This window comes from Xiphophorus couchianus, chromosome 14, assembly GCF_001444195.1.
Source record: "Xiphophorus couchianus chromosome 14, X_couchianus-1.0, whole genome shotgun sequence".
NCBI classification, from domain to species: domain Eukaryota; kingdom Metazoa; phylum Chordata; class Actinopteri; order Cyprinodontiformes; family Poeciliidae; genus Xiphophorus; species Xiphophorus couchianus.
In genome coordinates, this window is record NC_040241.1 from 21,842,516 (window position 1) to 21,861,300 (window position 18,785).

The window sequence follows — 18,785 nt, forward strand, 5'->3', positions numbered from 1 at the left end:
ACTAGACACTATTGAGAAATCTTGAGCATAACGTTACCTGTATAAATGAACTTTGTTTGGCATTGTTTCAGTTCCATACGTGGTGTATTTAGCTTAGGCCTAATGTTGACTGTATCAGGCTACCTAGACTCCTCTGTTCAAGGGGGGACAGAAGCCATAGCGATAGCAATTTAGACTAAATTTAAAGAATATAGGAAAGGAATGCAAGTTCAAAACCAGGTTTACAGATGCCAATAAGCTGCATTTCCCTCCCAATTCTTTTTTTCTTTTGCATAATGACCAGTTGTGTGCACCACCTACTGACTGTAGCATTGACTGATTCACTGATTTGTGAAGTAGAGTAATCGTAACAGATCTTTTTCTTCATGTTGGCCGCATTTTCAGTACTATTTATTTTTCTCATTTTCAGCACTGACCTTACTTGAAGGGAAAACTTAAGGCTTACAAAAACTTTGTATTTTCTGTCCTGGAGGGTTTACTAAGAAGCTGGTTCAGTTGTAAAGCAGGTTAAGTTAACCTTGTGCTATAGGTAAAGCACCCAATTTTCTTAACTAAATGATGCCTGCAGGTATATCTATTAGCAGGTTTAATTTTGCCTGCACTTGGTTGGGTACATTATTTTAAGTGTATTTGACAAGTTTACCAAAATATAAAAAATGTCATTGAAACTGCATTTGCTTTGTTTTACTTTTTACTTGTACTTTTCATTACATTACTTGAGTACATCCATTTTTACAGTAATTTCCATACTTAAGTACAAGAAGTTTCAGGTACTTTAAGACTTTAACTCAAGTAACATTTCAGTCAGTGACTTGGACTTTTACCAAAGTCATATTTTGGAGATGACATACTTTTACTTGACTCTGAGATTTCAGTACTTTATACAACACTGAAGAGAACAATGCTTATTACCTGCTTGATTTGAGTAACCAAAGATACCCTTGATCTCAATACCACATTTTCTTTCATATTTTAATTTATTGAGTATGAATAGATCTGCTGAATTAGAACAAAACACGTACAGTTATTATATCGGCACATAAGGTTATAGTTTGTATGTTCAGATTCATTTTTAAAGTTAAACAGTATGAGGCCACATGTGGTTTAGAGTATTGTATTTAACTGGAACATTTTGAATATAATTGAAAAAACCGTCTTACAACAAAAACTTTTGGATACCTGACTTCAAACCCACATTTCTGACATAAAATGTTTTTATTTGCTGGTCTGATTCCATGTTATTGAACATGACTGTTTAAACATACTCCAGCATATGAAATCCACTGAAATGAATTCAGAAGCACAGATTGTAGAAAAATAGCCGAGTCACTGATTTCTACATCTGTAGTAGCTGAAACAATGTAGGTGTAGTATTAGGTTCTTGTCAGTAGGTGGCAGCATGAAGGTGCTTCTGTGTCACGTTTGTGATTTAAAATGTTTTTATTAAACGTTGGAAGTTTAATATCAACATTTTATTAAAAAAACTTTAGTAAATGTTGTCTGTTATTCCGCAATAGCCAGCCCCGCCCATTCCTCACAACTCTCCTGGGCTGACTACTGCCCAGTTCTCTGTCTAACAGGTCCGGAAAATCTCTAAGACCTGGGTATTACCCTAAAAGAAGTCTATAAGAGATAATCTATTCAAACTGGTGGCGAAAGCGATTCGTCTAGCTCTAACTACCTCCAATCCAGAAGCTACGACCCTTTTCAGTTAAGAAACAATCAGCTGAGTAGCCCTCGCAACTACTCAGGTTCTTGTCAGTAGGTGGCAGCATGAAGGTGCTTCTGTGTCACATTTGTAATTTAAAATGTTTTTATTAAACGTTGGAAGTTTAATATAAACATTTTATATAAAAACTTTAGTAAATGTGTTAAAAAACATAAAACTTAACAATTAACTGAAAAAGCTTGAAAACATTAGTCTGTGTGTAATTATTTTATATACTGCGTTTCACTCAGGTGAACTGAGGTACTGAACGAATAGTAATGGAAAAACTTAAATGAATAAGAAAGTTTACTCTAATGAGCTATTGCTCTTAGTTACCAAGGAGACATAAGTCATTTTCACTCAATCAGCACTTTATTAGTTATTGCAACAACATCATCAGTGTTTTTTCCAGACTGATCTATTCTCACTAAACATTCCCTCCCTACATATACTTGGTCTTGAATTATCAAGCAAGCAGTATGCAAGCGTTATGTTTTACCAACATACAATAAGAGTCACAACCCCAGTTTACACATATAACTAAAATAAACTATTTTCTAAATTTCCACTAACAATAAACCTATCAATAAAGTTTGTATTTTTTACAAGGAGAAGAAGCACAGCAGAAAATTCAAAGTGGAACCAAAAATCATTTCCTGTTTCTTCAGTACAGTCACAGTAAAACACACAAACTATAAAAACAGAGCACGCGGGACAGACAATTAATGTGGAGACAATCTCACTTAAAAATAAACATTTAAATGAAAAGCTAAAACTACCAGAATAAGATTATTTCTTCAAAGTATTTCAGCTAAATCCATTTGAAATGTTTTTTTAACAAAGCTGCTACATTTACAAAATGTCACCCAGCTATAATTACTGCGCGTTCAAACAGCAAGTTACTGAGAATGTTGATACTTCAGGTTCAAATTATGCCATCATGTGCTCTGTGCTCTCTCATATGAACAGTTAAATTGCTAATCTGAGAGAAACTTTTTCCACACGTCACACAAGAGAAAGGTCTCTCACCTGGGTGAGTTTTCATATGAAAAAGTAAATTAGGTTTAGACAGGAAAGGTCTTCCACAAATCACACAAGAAAAAGTCTTCTCAGCTGCGTGAGCTTCAACGTGTTGAGAAAGATAAGATTTTTGAGAGAAACTTTTTCCACAGATCTCACATAAAAAAGGCTTCTCACCCGTGTGAATCCTCATGTGAATATCTAAATAACTTTTGTAACTTAAATGTTTTCCATAGGTCACACATGAATGTGGCTTCTCACCCAAGTGAGTCTGCATGTGATCAGTTAAACCATTTTTACTAGTAAATCTTTTTTCACACCTCGTACATGAGTAAGCCTCCTCACCAACATGAATTTTCATGTGTCCACTCACAGAACTGTTTCTAGAAAATGTTTTATCGCCAATTTTAGAGGAATATAATTTTTGGTCTGGGTGAGCTTTCTTGTGCCTTTTTTGTTTCGAACTGTCAGTTTTGCTTTTCTGCTGTTTGGTTTTCTGACATCTCTCTTTTTGTTTCTGTTCTTCATCTCTCTTTTTTCCTGGGTCTTCAGAATTGCTTCCTTCCTGATCCTGGTTCTCATCCTCAGCAGAGTCATGAGAGATGAGTTGGTTTCTCTGTGGTTCTGTTTCATTGTGGATTCTTTGCACATTATAAGGAAGACGCTCTTCATCCTGACTGATGCAGAGTTGCTTCTCTTCATCTTTGAACTGTTGATGTTCTGGTCCCTCTTGTTCCTGTTTTATCTGCAGAAGTTCTGCTTCCTCTTGTTCCTGTTTTATCTGCAGAAGTTCTGCTTCCTCTTGTTCCTGTTTTATCTGCAGAAGGTCTGGTCCCCCTTGATATAAAGTAGCGTTTTCCTCCTGGTTGCTGGGCTCATTGAGAACCTCCTCCTCTTTACACACATCTGGACAAAAGAAGAAAACAAAAGCTTTGAAATGTCAACCAAAGATCAAAACATGCATTTTAATCCACTGATGCAGCTAAACATGATTTTCTTGGAATATTCTAAAATTATAAACATATAACTTTAAAAAATTAACTCATCTAGATGAAAGTTGAGTAAATCTTTCTGGAGGAGCAAACAAGATGATCATAGCTTAACCTAATGTCTCTCAAGTGAATATTCCAAAAATGTATTTCCTTTGTGTAGATACATAATATGCATCACATAAAATACTCAAAGAGAATGCCTAAAGTGCCGTTTAATCTTAGCTATTGAAATTTCCAGTCTAACAAAAGATAAAGTAATGGCCTGACAATAGGAAGGATTGATGCTGGATTGGAAAACTGTAATATTAGACCAGAATTACCACTGGATGTGCTGAAACAGTGACGTCTAAATACACTGAAGTCGGGTTTTGAGAGAAAAGAAGATCAACTTCCAGACCCTAAACTCAGCTAATCTCAGGGAATCTTAAGAGGACGAAGTTTTGAAGATCAGCAACTTGGTGTTAGAGTCAGATTATTTTTCTCTTTTTATTCATGGAGGTCCATCATCCTCTTCAGTTCATGGACCTTTACCAAGCTCTGCCCTCAACCAACCCACGTGGCCGCAAGTCTCACAAACAAAGCCTCGCGGCGCGTTGTTTCTATGTAAACATGACTCCATTAGTGCATCGTTTCTACCGGATTTTCACAATATATCAGCTACTACAACAGACAGAGGAACTAACAAGTTCATGTCATCTTTTTTTGGATGAGATCAAGGTGTTTGAGCCATGCGATGCCTCCAACATTTTGCACGTCTCAGCAAAATGCTTTCACTCGATGAGGAAAACGGCAGATCCACACACCCTCTACCTCAGGGATACCTAAACATTTTGAGACCAAGATCTACTTTTTCTCTCACCAGCCGGCTGAGATCTACCTCATGACACGAAGACATAAAAATTGTAAATTAAACTGTATTGACTAATTTTATATGTGAATATACATCAGTTAAAGCAGAAATATTAAAGTGATAGAAAACAATCAAATGAACAAGGTAATTAGTCCAACGTTTAGAAACTACAGGCTGTAATGAGCCACAGCAAAGGTAAAGAAAGGTCAAATAACCCGGACAGGTGATCAACTCAAAACCACTCCTACCTTTTTACTCTCTCTCTCTCTTTGCAGTTTAAGAACACCTGTTACCGTGGCAACCACGTGCCTTGCAAGACGAACAAAGATTACGGTAAAAACATAACATTCAGTCCGTTACGGTATCAAGTTTCCAGGCTTGATATTTATTTCTTGATTATTAATCAGCGCTTCTCTAAACACAGCGATGGTTGATTGACTAGCTGTACTAGTCAATCAACTAGTACTAGACTAACTGTACTAGTTTAGCTAGTACAGCTAGCTAAACTAGCTAGCTGTACTAGCTAGAGTGGTGCTAGAGTGGCTAACATGAGTAACAGTTTAGTCCAAAGCCTTTTCTGCTAAAATAAAATCTTTAGTGTATGTCAGATACAGACACATTGGATATTGATCTGTTTAGCTAACGCAAGACTGTGTAGCAGACAGGCTTCAAGGTGTAGAAGTTGTATCAGTTCTGCCATTATGCTTAGCTAACGGGAAACGAGTGTTTGTGAGACGGCCACGCACGTGGTAGCTGCGCTACTACGTAGAATGGGCATCAGCCAATGAAAAGCGGCCCCTGTGGTAAGGTCCATTCCCAGTCAGATGTAAATCAACAACTCGCTCATCCCCCACCTGGTTCCAATGGTTCTTTTGTTTGGAGTGGAATGGTGGGAATGATCAGGTCATTTCCTTTGAATTAGGTACAAAACAAATTTCCAGATGCTTGGTAGCTAAAGTTGTAACCTTCACCTTCAGTTCAGAGTTAATTTTTTCTACTTTTGGCAATGATGAAGTCTTTCACCCTTCCTTCAAACCATTTATTTTCTGTCCAGAAACCGAGAACCATTGTTGTCATTGTCACTGGCATGAATTTTGAGTGGATAGTTTTAAAACAACTTACCCACTGTTAAAATTACATGAGTTTTAACAAACTCAATATTCGCTTTTCAATCAACACTTAACAGACTTATACATTTATTATTTAATGATAAGAGCCATAATTTAACATAGAACTAGGCCTGTCACGATAGCAAATTTTGCTGAGCGATTAATTGTCTCAAAAAATTATTGCGATAAACGATAATATTGTTTGAAGACCTTTTTACACTGATTTAATGGAAATGACTTAATAATCCATGTGATTTCCTGCCAAAGATAGATACACTTTATTTTCAAAAGAATATTTAACACTGGAGCTGATAAACAAAATAAACAAAACAACCAAAAACAAAAATAAAATGGATTCTCGGTCTCCATTAACAATAAATGTACTTGATAAAAACTAAACAACATAAAGCCAAAGTGGAAATAAATACTGCATTCAACCAAAAGAGTGCAGATTATGAAGTTTGTATACTATGTTGCCCTTCAGTAATAATTAGATTTAAATAGAGAAGATGGGCACATCGATTACATGATGCAATAGTTCACACTACATGATTTTTTGCTCCTATTTCTCCCCTTATGACAATCTTAGAAAGTTGATCTTTCTAAGATTGTGTGGTGTGTTATGGTAGATCGTCGTTGCCGCTCTGATCTAAATCAGGGGTTTTCCCCGACTGGGAGCTTAACGCAGCCTGTTGAATGTGACAGGTAGCCAATCAGAAAGCGCGGATTCTCCTCCGTGTTTTCTGAGGGGAAATTACCTCGGGGAATCCCAAACAGCTGACACGGCGCAACCTGAAGTCCAGCCGACGTGGAAACAACATTAATGTTTATTCAACATGCAAAGAATATAGAAATGACAAGAGGAGGAGTTGGAGCGAAATTGCTACCGCAGTTGATAAACCGGTAAGTTTTCAGCTGTTCTTCGTTAAAGTGACATAAATAGGTTCTAATGATTTTCATTCAGTCAGGACTTTACGCTGACACTAGAGCCACATGCATTGCAGGTAGATTGTAGTAAAGCATTGATTAATGTCTGGTTTTAAAATTAGTTAACTGGACTTGTAGCCATTATTTTGTGCCCATTGTTGGACACCACACGGCAGGAACGAACCCGAAAGAAACGTTATACCTAGGATTTCTGTCGGCTAATGTGTGGTCTGTCAGGTTTTAAAAATGGGCCGACAATCGGTGACAGCGCTAAGATCGTGTAGTGTGCGCTGGACTTTACACTAAGGAAATGAGGAAGGGAGGAGTCAGTGGAGAGCACCGGAGTTTAGCCTTTTTTCATTCGGTGTCATCAACAGAAAGAGAAAAAGGCCGGAAGAGACGATAATGCCGATAATTGAAATGACGTCGATAGTTTTAATTTATCGTACGATTAATCGATTTATCGTTTATCGCGACAGGCCTACATAGAACGAATCTAAACAATAATAAAATAAAAGATTAAACACAAAACATAAAACTAACCATAAACTAATAGTTTTAGTTGGTTAGTAAAACTAATCATTTTAAGCACAAACTTTAACCAGTACTTTCTTAAACTGGTGAAGTAGAGATGAGGGAGTTCCGAAACACAAATTGTAATTTTGATATTATTTATTGAATAGGATATTCATTATTATTGGCTATTGTCGAGGTCAGAGTTCATCATTCTAAGTATTTATTTATTCATTGTTATTTATTTATTTCCGGCGGGAACTGATTTGATATTTCTGAGTCTTTTACTTTGAGTTCAGGGTCGCCCCAAAAAATTACCTACATTGTTTCTCGCTGTTTTTAACTCTACTGAGTGAAATTTAAAGGTGTTTCGTACCTATCCGGTGTAAGATGATCCTCGGTATCCGGGTAAAATCCATCAGTCTGCGCTGATCCTCCATCTCTTCCTCCATCTTAACGTTGATTTCTTTCCACTCTGTGAATGTGAGGCGGAACTGAAGACATTTTCACTGAAAACACGGAAATATTTACCGAAAACACCAAACCTGTTTTCAAACTACCTTCTAAGAGGAGCTAATGCTACCTCGTGAGCTCCGTAACTTCCCGTGTGTTTCACTTTGGCTGCACTGAAGAAACTGTAAATGATTTTTAGTTCCCACTTGACTTTTCCGCTTTGAGCCTCCTCTCAACATAAAGTTATATTAAATATCTTACAACATTGATAAAAGGTTCATATATTTCAGTGAATGAAACACAGTATTAAAGTAATTACACAAACACACGGATGTTTCCAAGCCTTTTATTTCTGTTAATTATGAGGATTTTCTACAGCTAAGAAGAGCATTTATGTTTAGAATATTACATCATTCTGACTAATGAAAAAATTACTTAAGAAATGTGAGTTTGGATTCAGTTATCAAAAGGTATTTATTCTTACAAAAGAACCATATTGGAACATCTAATGAATTTTTTTGACTATGATCGTTTTAGTTTGTAAAACAGTCTAATGTTATATCAGGTTGTAGTTTTGTAGGTTGTGATTCAGTTTTAAAGTTAAACAATGAATGACTACATATATTTTAGAGGAACACGGTGAAATGTTGTTTTGACTTGAAAATACTAATAATAACAGAATCTTGTGAAAAAAGGTTCATGTTTCCATAGAAAGAAGTGAAAACATGAAAGGTCACTGAAGAGACAAGATGTAAGAAGACAGATAACTTTAATTAAAGCCACAAAGACAATTAAAGTTATTATTTTGCTTGTATCATCATACGTGTAACTGAGCAAAGAGATGTTATTAATCACTCATTTAAAAACATAAAGAAAATATGTTAGAAATATAAAATAACAGAGGAAAACACTGTGAAGCCTCCCAAAGGAACAAAAAGTGTTTAACTGAAGCTCCTCAATGCTAAGAAACAAAAGTCACTTTGCAGCTGTATAAAATACCAATATACTGTTATGAACCTGGTTGTGTAGAGCATGTACAAACACATTTTCATAGCAATTCTTTCAAACAAATATCAAAGCGTTCTAATTTATGGGCTTCAGACATGTGACTCGGATGCTACAAGAAATTCTGATGGGGGTCAGGAAGTGGATTTCTCTGGTTCAAAACGGAGCAAAATGGATCACAGCGAGTAGGCTAATGCTCTAAATGAGCCGGCACAGACGAGATCTCTACAGAAACCCCATGTTCAGAGATAGTGGGGAAATAGTCACAGCTCACTGTGACTGTAAGGGTGGGTAGGTTATATTTAATTTATCAGCCCTTTTTTTTAGCATGGAAGACCCACCAAATAAACATTTTCTGTCCAGGACTCAACACTAAGTTGGCTGCTAACAACATTAGCACTCTGGGGACAACCAAGCTAGAGGGTAAAAATAATACATCTTACAATACACATGAACAGGGCCGTGCAGAGACTTTTGGACGGGCAGGGGCTCAAAGTTAAAAAGGGGCACATTGAACAAGACCTTATAACACCGTACAACAACATAACAACACATAATACCTACATTTCTAAGTTTCACCTACTTAACACAGCTACGGATGACATGTAAACGGATGGTCTTATCGCTCTACAGTGTTGTATGCATGCGCGAAATTTTTGTAACAACATGCATTGTGTTTGAGTTTATACATCGTAAGTCAGTGCCTCACCAGCTATGAAACTCACCATCCGTCACTGTTTCGCACCCATATGAATCTTTGTGTTTAAATAATTGTTTTTTCATGCTGAAACTTTTTCCACAGGTTCCACAAGAGAAAGGCCTGTGTGACTTCTCATGTGACGAGTTACGGTGTTTTTGTCACTGTAACTCTTTCCACAGATCCCACATGAGAAAGGCTTCTCACCTGTGTGAATACTCATGTGCTGAATTAAAGACCTTTTATCACTGTAACTTTTTCCACAGGTTCCACAAGAGAAAGGCTTCTCACCTGTGTGAATTCTCATATGATAATTTAAATTATATTTTCGAGAGAAACGATTTCCACAGTTCCCACATGAGAAAGGCTTCTCTCCTGTGTGAATTCTCATGTGCCGAGTTAAAGTCGTTTTTAGACTGTAACTTTTTCCACAGGTTCCACAAGAGAAAGGCTTCTCACCTGTGTGAATACTCATGTGATGAATTAAAGATCTTTTGTCACTGTAACTTTTTCCACAGGTTCCACAAGAAAAAGGCTTCTCACCTGTGTGAACTCTCATATGAACATTTAAAGAGTCTTTATGGGTAAAACATTTTCCACATGTCCCACAAGAGAAGGGTTTCTCACCTGTGTGAATTTTCATATGCTTATTTAATTTATCTTTTCGAGAGAAACGTTTTCCACAACTACCACATGAGAAAGGCTTCTCACCTGTGTGAATTCTCATATGTACATTTAATTGGCCTTTATTTTTCAAACTTTTTCCACAGCTCCCACATGAGAAAGGCTTCTCACCAGTGTGAATTTTCATATGAACATTTAAATGAACTTTTTTAGAGAAACTTTTTCCACAGGTTCCACAGGAGAAAGACTTCTCTTCTGTGTGATTTCTCATATGAACATTTAATCTGCCCTTATTGGTGAAACTTTTTCCACAGGTCCCACAAGAGAAAGGTTTCTCACCTGTGTGAATTCTCATATGAAGATTTAAACTGCCCTTATTGGTGAAACTTTTTCCACAGGTCCCACAAGAGAAAGGCTTCTCACCTGTGTGAATTCTCATATGAACATTTAAACTGCCCTTATAGGTGAAACTTGTTCCACAGGTCCCACAAGAGAAAGGCTTCTCACCAGTGTGAATTTTCACATGGACATTTAAATGACTTTTTTTAGAGAAACCTTTTCCACAGGTTCCACAGGAGAAAGGCTTCTCACCTGTGTGAATTCTCATGTGCTGAGTTAATGTCCCTCTTTCACCGTAACTCTTTCCACAGGACCCACAGGAGAAAGGCTTCTCACCTCTGTGAATTCTCATGTGAACATCTAAATTGCCCTTTTGGGTGAAACTCTTTCCACAAGTCCCACAAGAGAAAGGCTTCTCACCTGTGTGAATTCTCATATGTACATTTAATTGGCCTTTATCGTTGAAACCTTTTCCACAGCTCCCACATGAGAAAGGCTTTTCACCAGTGTGAATTATCATGTGATAATCTAATTGATTTTTTCGAGAGAAGCTTTTTCCACAGTTCCCACATGTGAAAGGCGTCTCACCTGTGTGAATTCTCATGTGATAAATTAAACCATTTTGTTGTCTGTAACTTTTTCCACAGGTCCCACAAGAGAAAGGCTTCTCACCTGTGTGAATTCTCGTGTGCTGAGTTAAATGTCCTTTTTGTGTGAAACGTTTTCCACAGATTGAACAAGTGAAAGGTTTCTCTCCTGTGTGAGTTTTCACGTGTACCATCAAATTACGGTTTCCAGAAAATGTTTTATCACAAATTTTACAAGAATATAATTTTTGCTCTGCGTGAGCTTTCTTCTGCTTTTTTTGCTTTTCAGTGTCAGTTCTGCCTTTCTGCTCTTTGATTTTCTCATATCTCTCCTTTTGTTTCTGTTCTTCCTTTCTCTCTTTTCCTGGGTCTTCAGAATTGCTTCCTTCCTGATCCTGGTTCTCATCCTCAGGAGAGCCATGAGAGATGAGTTGGTTCCTCTGTGATTCTGTTTCATTGTGGATTCTTTGCACATTAAGAGGATTCACCAAAATGTCATCAGTCTCCTGTTTCAGCACAAGATGCTCTTCATCCTGACTGATGCAGAGTTGCTTCTCTTCCTCTTTGGACTCTTGATGTTCTGGTTCTTCTTTATCTGAAGTGGACTTCCTCTCCTGGTTGCTGAATTCATTGAGAACCTCCTCCTCTTTACACACCCAGCACTGTGGGAGATCTGCACAAAACACAAAACAAAAGCTTTTAAATATGAGTAAAAGAAGGAAGTATTGATTTTATTCACTTAAAGCCTTTTCAAGTGATCCATAGGCTAAAATTACAAATGTATAATTATAAAAATGTACTTAAGCACTTTGGAAGGGATCAAGAAATCAGTCAAAACATACTATGGATCTCCAGGCGAGAAAGCAAGATGGCGATAATTAAACCTAATGGCTCCAAGACAAAAATAGTTCAAACAGCAGCTTGATTTAGTCCTGTTATAGTTCCTTAGAGTCTTATACATAATTCTATGCTGAAAACATTTAATGCATAGAGCAGCTTGTTTTCTAATGCACATTAAGAAAGAAACTGAGTACTTTAAACCCTGTTGATGGTTTTGGTTTCATGTCTTCATTCCAATCCTCATTTGCATAAACATCTGTTCTTTATTATTGTAGCAACAAAAATTAAAGTTGTAAGCAACCTCGAATGGCCCATGCGCCTCAACAACGCTCTGGCGTATGTTGCAATGACAAACCCATCGGCGCTTTGCATTCCAATCAATTCTGCAAATCGCCACCAAGCAGTACATTGAGAAAGACTCTGTATTATGTTCAGTCAGGCTCAGTTCAGCTCCATTGATAAAGTTTTGGCAGAAACCAAACCTTCTTGACAGAAGTTAAAGCCAATTCCTGTTTGGTGGAATAGAAGTAATTACCATCAAGTAAAGTCAGGTTTCCAAAACAAGAGAGAAAGGGAGAAAAAAAGCAAGTGTCGATTTTTCACACAGTTTTTTCCAAGAGAGGTGGGTAGACTGCAGGGTTTCCCCCAGAAAACTTGCTAAGCCCGGTGGGAGGGGCGCCGAGGCGGTCCACCGTGTTTTTGTATTAAAAGATATTAAGTAGACAGGCTTCAAGGTGTAGAAGTTGTATCAGTTCTGCCATTATGCTTAGCTAACGGAAACGAGTGTTTGTGAGACGGCCACGCACGTGGTAGCCGTGCTACTACGTAGAATGGGCATCAGCCAATGAAAAGCGGCCCCTGTGGTAAGGTCCATTCCCAGTCAGATGTAAATCAACAACTCGCTCATCCCCCACCTGGTTCCAATGGTTCTTTTGTTTGGAGTGGAATGGTGGGAATGATCAGGTCATTTCCTTTGAATTAGGTACAAAACAAATTTCCAGATGCTTGGTAGCTAAAGTTGTAACCTTCACCTTCAGTTCAGAGTTAATTTTTTCTACTTTTGGCAATGATGAAGTCTTTCACCACTTCCTTCAAACCATTTATTTTCTGTCCAGAAACCGAGAACCATTGTTGTCATTGTCACTGGCATGAATTTTGAGTGGATAGTTTTAAAACAACTTACCCACTGTTAAAATTACATGAGTTTTAACAAACTCAATATTCGCTTTTCAAGCAACACTTAACAGACTTATACATTTATTATTTAATGATAAGAGTCATAATTTAACATAGAACGAATCTAAACAATAATAAAATATAAGATTAAACACAAAACATAAAACTAACCATAAACTAATAGTTTTAGTTGGTTAGTAAAACTAATCATTTTAAGCGCAAACTTTAACCAGTACTTTCTTAAACTGGTGAAGTAGAGATGAGGGAGTCACGAAACACAAACTGTAATTTTGATATTATTTAATGAATAGCATATTCATTATTATTGGCTATTGTCGAGGTCAGAGTTCATCATTCTAAGTATTTATTTATTCATTGTTATTTATTTATTTCCGGCGGGAACTGATTTGATATTTCTGAGTCTTTTACTTTGAGTTCAGGGTCGCCCCAAAAAATTTCCTACATTGTTTCTCGCTGTTGCAGAAACTGGCTCTTGGGACGTGGAATGTCACCTCTCTGGTGGGGAAGGAGCCGGAGCTAATGCGTGAGGTCGAGAGGTTCCGGCTAGAAATAGTCGGTCTCACCTCGACGCATGGCTCTGGTTCTGGAACCAGTCTCCTTGAGAGGGGCTGGACATACTTCCACTCTGGAGTTGCCCAGGGAGAGAGACGTCGGGCAGGAGTGGGCATACTTGTTGCTCCCCATCTCGGCGCCTGTACGTTGGGGTTTACCCCGGTGAACGAGAGGGTAGCATCCCTCCGCCTACGGGTGGGGGGACGGGTTCTGACTGTCGTTTGTGCTTACGGGCCGAACGACAGTTCAGATTACCCACCCTTTTTGGAGTCCTTAGAGGGGGTACTGGAGAGTGCTCCTCCTGGGGACTCCCTTGTTCTGCTGGGGGACTTCAACGCTCACGTGGGCAATGACAGTGAGACCTGGAGGGGCGTGGTTGGGAGGAATGGCCCGCCCGACCTGAACTCGAGCGGTGTTCTGTTGCTGGACTTCTGTGCTCGCCATGGATTGTCCATAACGAACACCATGTTCAAGCATAAGGGTGTCCATATGTGCACTTGGCACCAGGACACCCTAGGCCGCAGTTCGATGATCGACTTTGTCATCGTTTCATCGGATCTGCGGCCGTATGTCTTGGACACTCGGGTGAAGAGAGGTGCGGAGCTGTCCACTGACCACTACCTGGTGGTGAGTTGGCTCCGGTGGTGGGGGCGAAAGCCGGTCAGACCTGGCAGGCCCAAACGTGTTGTGAGGGTCTGCTGGGAACGTCTGGCGGAATCCCCTGTGAGACGGAGCTTTAACTCCCATCTCCGGCAAAACTTCGAACACGTCCCGGGGGAGGTGGGGGACATGGAGTCTGAGTGGACCGTGTTCCGTGCCTCCATTGTCGAGGCGGCCGATCGGAGCTGTGGCCGCAAGGTTGTCGGTGCCTGTCGCGGCGGCAACCCTCGACCCCGTTGGTGGACACCTTCGGTGAGGGATGCCGTCAGGCTGAAGGAGGAGTCCTATCGGGCCTTTTTGGCCTGTGGGACTCCGGAAGCAGCTGATAGGTACCGGCGGGCGAAGCGGCATGCGGCTCGGGTGGTTGCTGAGGCAAAAACTCGGGCGTGGGAGGAGTTTGGAGAGGCCATGGAGAAAGACTTCCGTACGGCTTCGAGGCGATTCTGGTCCACCATCCGGCGTCTCGGGGGGGGAAGCGGTGCAGCACCAACACTGTTTATAGTGGGGATGGTGTGCTGCTGACCTCTACTCGGGACGTTGTGGGCCGGTGGGCAGAGTACTTCGAAGACCTCCTCAATCCCACTAACATGCCTTCCACTGAGGAAGCGGAGCCTGGGGACTCTGGGTTGGGCTCTCCAATCTCTGGGGGCGAGGTCGCCGAGGTGGTTAAAAAGCTCCTCGGTGGCAAGGCCCCGGGGGTGGATGAGATCCGCCCGGAGTTCCTTAAGGCTCTGGATGTTGTAGGGTTGTGTTGGTTGACGCGACTCTGCAATATCGCATGGACATCGGGGGCAGTTCCCCTGGATTGGCAGACTGGGGTGGTGGTCCCCCTGTTCAAAAAGGGGGACCGGAGGGTGTGCTCCAATTATAGAGGGGTCACACTCTTAAGCCTCCCTGGCAAGGTCTATTCAGGGGTCCTGGAGAGGAGGGTCCGTCGGATAGTCGAACCTCGGATTCAGGAAGAGCAGTGTGGTTTTCGTCCTGGTCGTGGAACACTGGACCAGCTCTACACCCTCAGCAGGGTCCTGGAGGGTGCATGGGAGTTCGCCCAACCAGTCTACATGTGTTTTGTGGACTTGGAGAAGGCGTTCGACCGTGTCCCTCGGGGAGCCCTGTGGGGGGTTCTCCGGGAGTATGGGGTACCGGGCCCTTTGATACGGGCTGTCAGGTCCCTGTATGACCGGTGTCAGAGTCTGGTCCGCATTGCCGGCAGTAAGTCGGGCTCGTTTCCGGTGAGAGTTGGACTCCGCCAGGGCTGCCCTTTGTCACCGATTCTGTTCATCACTTTCATGGACAGAATTTCTAGGCGCAGCCAAGGTGTTGAGGGGATCCGATTTGGTGGCCTTAGGATCTCATCTCTGCTTTTCGCAGACGATGTGGTCCTTTTGGCTTCATCAGATCGTGATCTGCAGCTCTCGTTGGAGCGGTTCACAGCCGAGTGTGAAGCGGCCGGGATGGGGATCAGTGCCTCCAAATCCGAGGCCATGGTCTTGAGCCGGAAAAGGGTAGAGTGCCTTCTCCGGGTCAGGGGGGGTGTCCTGCCCCAAGTGGAGGAGTTTAAGTATCTCGGGATCTTGTTCACGAATGGGGGAAGAAGGGAGCGGGAGGTCGACAGGCGGATTGGCGCAGCGTCTGCTGTCAAGCGGGCGCTGTACCGGTCCGTCGTGGTGAAGAGAGAGCTGAGCCAAAAAGCGAAGCTCTCGATTTACCGGTCGATCTACGTTCCCACCCTCATCTATGGTCATGAGCTTTGGGTCATGACCGAAAGAACGAGATCGCGGATACAAGCAGCCGAAATGGGTTTTCTCCGTAGGGTGGCTGGGCTCTCCCTTAGAGATAGGGTGAGAAGCTCAGTCATCCAGGAGGGACTCAGAGTAGAGCCGCTGCTCCTTCACATCGAGAGGAGCCAGTTGAGGTGGCTTGGGCATCTGGTCAGGATGCCTCCTGGACGCCTCCCTGGTGAGGTGTTCCGGGCACGTCCCACCGGGAGGAGGCCCCGAGGAAGACCCAGGACACGCTGGAGAGACTATGTCTCTCGGCTGGCCTGGGAACGCCTCGGGATTCCCCCGGAAGAGCTAGAAGAAGTGGCTGGGGAGAGGGAAGTCTGGGCCTCCCTTCTGAAGTTGCTACCCCCGCGACCCGACCTCGGATAAGCGGAAGAAGATGGATGGATGGATGAAGTAATTACTTTCAAGTAAACTCAGGTTTCCAAAACAAGAGAGAAAGGGAGAAAAAAGCAAGTGTCAATTTTTCACACAGTTTTTTCCAAGAGAGGTTGGTAGACTGCTGGGTTTCCCCCAGAAAACATGCTAAGCCCGGTAGGCGGGGCGCCGAGGCGGTCCACCGTGTTTTTGTATTAAAAGATATTAAGTAGACAGTAAAAGTTAAAATATTACTGGGTAATTATATGTTAAGGGTAAACATTGCCAGTGATACGATATTTAAACCCACAACTAGTCTTAAAAACAACTAATCAAAGAATACAAATAAAATTAATATCAATTATTTTCACTTCTGTTTAATACAAATTAAGTCAGCGGCTCCATAAGGTTCTTCAGGGGCCCATAAATGCTAATATTTTAACACAAACCACACATTCATAAATGTAACATTTGTTTATCCACAACATCAATGTTGCTGAATTTGATTGAATGGTTTCAGCATACATAAATTAATTTAAATTGTTTAACATTTAAATGTAAGATTTTAGGGAGCTGACAAGTTTACTTTCTAAAAGTTCAAAGAACAATATTCATAGTTAGATTGTTTTATTATCATTACAATCAGATGCTGTGAGTTTAATCTTTGAGTTTGAGCTCTATTTGTTCAAAAATACGAACAGAGCTTTGGAACGTGACGTCACTGCTCTAGGCGTAGGGATATGAGCGCCATCTTGTGAGGCCATATACATAACCGAGAAAACCACTGTCTCACAGATATTTTGAATGTTTGAATCTAAGTTACTTGAAATTATTTAGCAATGGTTCTAACTTGCTGCGTTATTGGATGTAATGTCCGATAACACGACCGAGACGGTAAAAAGATTTTAAAACAGACTTTAGTTTCACTGTTTTTCTGTCTGTAAACAACGCGAGTAGGCTAAACTATCGGAGCTAACGAAAAGGAGACAAATATCCCGGGTATCAGCGGTGAGACGTCCTGATGTTACCTTCTCCAACATCCCAAGATATCTACAAGTTTGCTCCAGACATCTCCATTCTGGTGAGTGTTTAAATTCACGTTTTTGGTGTTGTGTCATAATCGTTTTATGTACAATAGTCCGAGTTTTGAGGGCTGCACAGTGGCGCAGTTGGTAGCACTGTTGCCTTGCAGCAAGAAGGTCCTGGGTTCGATTCCCGGCCGGGGTCTTTCTGCATGGAGTTTGCATGTTCTCCCTGTGCATGCGTGGGTTCTCTCCGGGTACTCCGGCTTCCTCCCACAGTCCAAAAACATGACTGTCAGGTCAATTGGTTTCTCTAAATTCTCCCTAGGTGTGAGTGTGTGTGTGGATGGTTGTTTGTCCTGTATGTCTCTGTGTTGCCCTGCGACAGACTGGCGACCTGTCCGGGGTGTACCCCGCCTCTCGCCTGGAACGTAGCTGGAGATAGGCACCAGCAACCCTCCCGACCCCATTAGGGACAAGGGTGAACAGAAAATGGATGGATGGAGTCCGAGTTTTGTCAGTGGATATCGAGGTTATTCCATTATTGTGAAGTAAACTATTTTACTAGTATTAAAAAATTTATAGCATTAATACTGATGTGTTCTGATTTGTCCTATTCAAGGCAAACCGACGTATGAAATATATTAGCTCAATCCAGGCTGAATCTGGGTCACTGCGAGGTAAACGCCACAACATCGGACCGACATGCGCGTCAATTAAAGAGGCAATACAGCAAGACCATGGTGGACCAACAAGTTAGAGAGAATTACTGTGTTTTCATGATTTACCCCAGAAGAGGTAAATCATAAAAACACAGTAGCGGATGCTACAGAAGAGGAGCAAGTTGGAGAGGCTGAGGAGGAAACCCCAGGAGAAGAGCTCAGCAAGGCTGCAGACTCTGGAGAGGAACAGGAACCATTTGTGTTGAATTATGTGTTCAGTTGGAAGTGTCTGTTTTCTCTCATTTAATCATTTAATGTGGTAAAACATTCATGAAACGTTTGATTCAAGCACTTCAAGTTGCAGGTAAACAGGTGATGAAATGAATCACATTTTAAGTATAAATTTGATATTTAAAATATTTCAGGTAATGAATGTACATGTAATGGAAGATTATATTTTTAAATAAACATTTTATGTGATTAAAGTAAACAATTATAGAATCAGACATTTTGCAGTAAACATTTAATATAAGCAATCAAACCAGATGAAAGAGCATTAAATCTTTAAATATTTAATGTGTAATTAAACAGTTCAGAGTAAAATATAAAGGTGACAAGTAAATGTTATGAAATAGAAAAAACTTTAAGTAAATATTTGTTGTATTTAACATATTTCAGGTAAGAAGTGAACATGTAATGAAATAGATCCTGTCCTAGAATTTTATGTAATTGAACATTACAGGTAACAAATACATTTTATGAAATTTTAAAAAAATATATAAAATTAGTTAAAAAATAAAAAATCTGGGTGTAATAATGTAATAAAGATGGGTGTGCTTCATCTATACAGTCTAGTAGAACAATTTCACACTGATTTTGAGTTATTG

At 40.5% G+C, this 18,785-nt stretch overlaps 2 protein-coding genes across 6 annotated transcripts in view; both read right to left on the bottom strand.

Annotated features, from left to right (window-relative positions):
- Positions 1-1,955: 1,955 nt before the first annotated feature.
- Positions 1,956-7,607, bottom strand: LOC114157891 (UPF0746 protein DDB_G0281095-like). The gene is made up of 3 exons (XM_028039060.1): positions 7,496-7,607; positions 3,287-3,634; positions 1,956-1,972 (listed from the first exon to the last, which is right to left on the bottom strand). Exons 1-3 carry the CDS (start codon positions 7,569-7,571, stop codon positions 1,956-1,958), a joined length of 441 nt encoding a protein of 146 aa, XP_027894861.1. The 5' UTR covers positions 7,572-7,607.
- Positions 7,608-8,629: 1,022 nt separating this feature from the next.
- Positions 8,630-18,785, bottom strand: part of LOC114156874 (gastrula zinc finger protein XlCGF57.1-like) — a 123,850-nt gene continuing 113,694 nt past the window's right edge. For 4 of the 5 annotated variants that reach the window (XM_028037455.1, XM_028037457.1, XM_028037456.1 and 1 more), the window contains one exon: positions 8,630-10,705. In XM_028037455.1, the coding sequence (XP_027893256.1) occupies positions 9,357-10,705 (1,349 nt within the window). In that variant the 3' untranslated portion in view covers positions 8,630-9,356. The remainder of the gene's footprint in view (positions 10,706-18,785) is intronic. The other variant, XM_028037458.1, reaches the window with a different exon arrangement.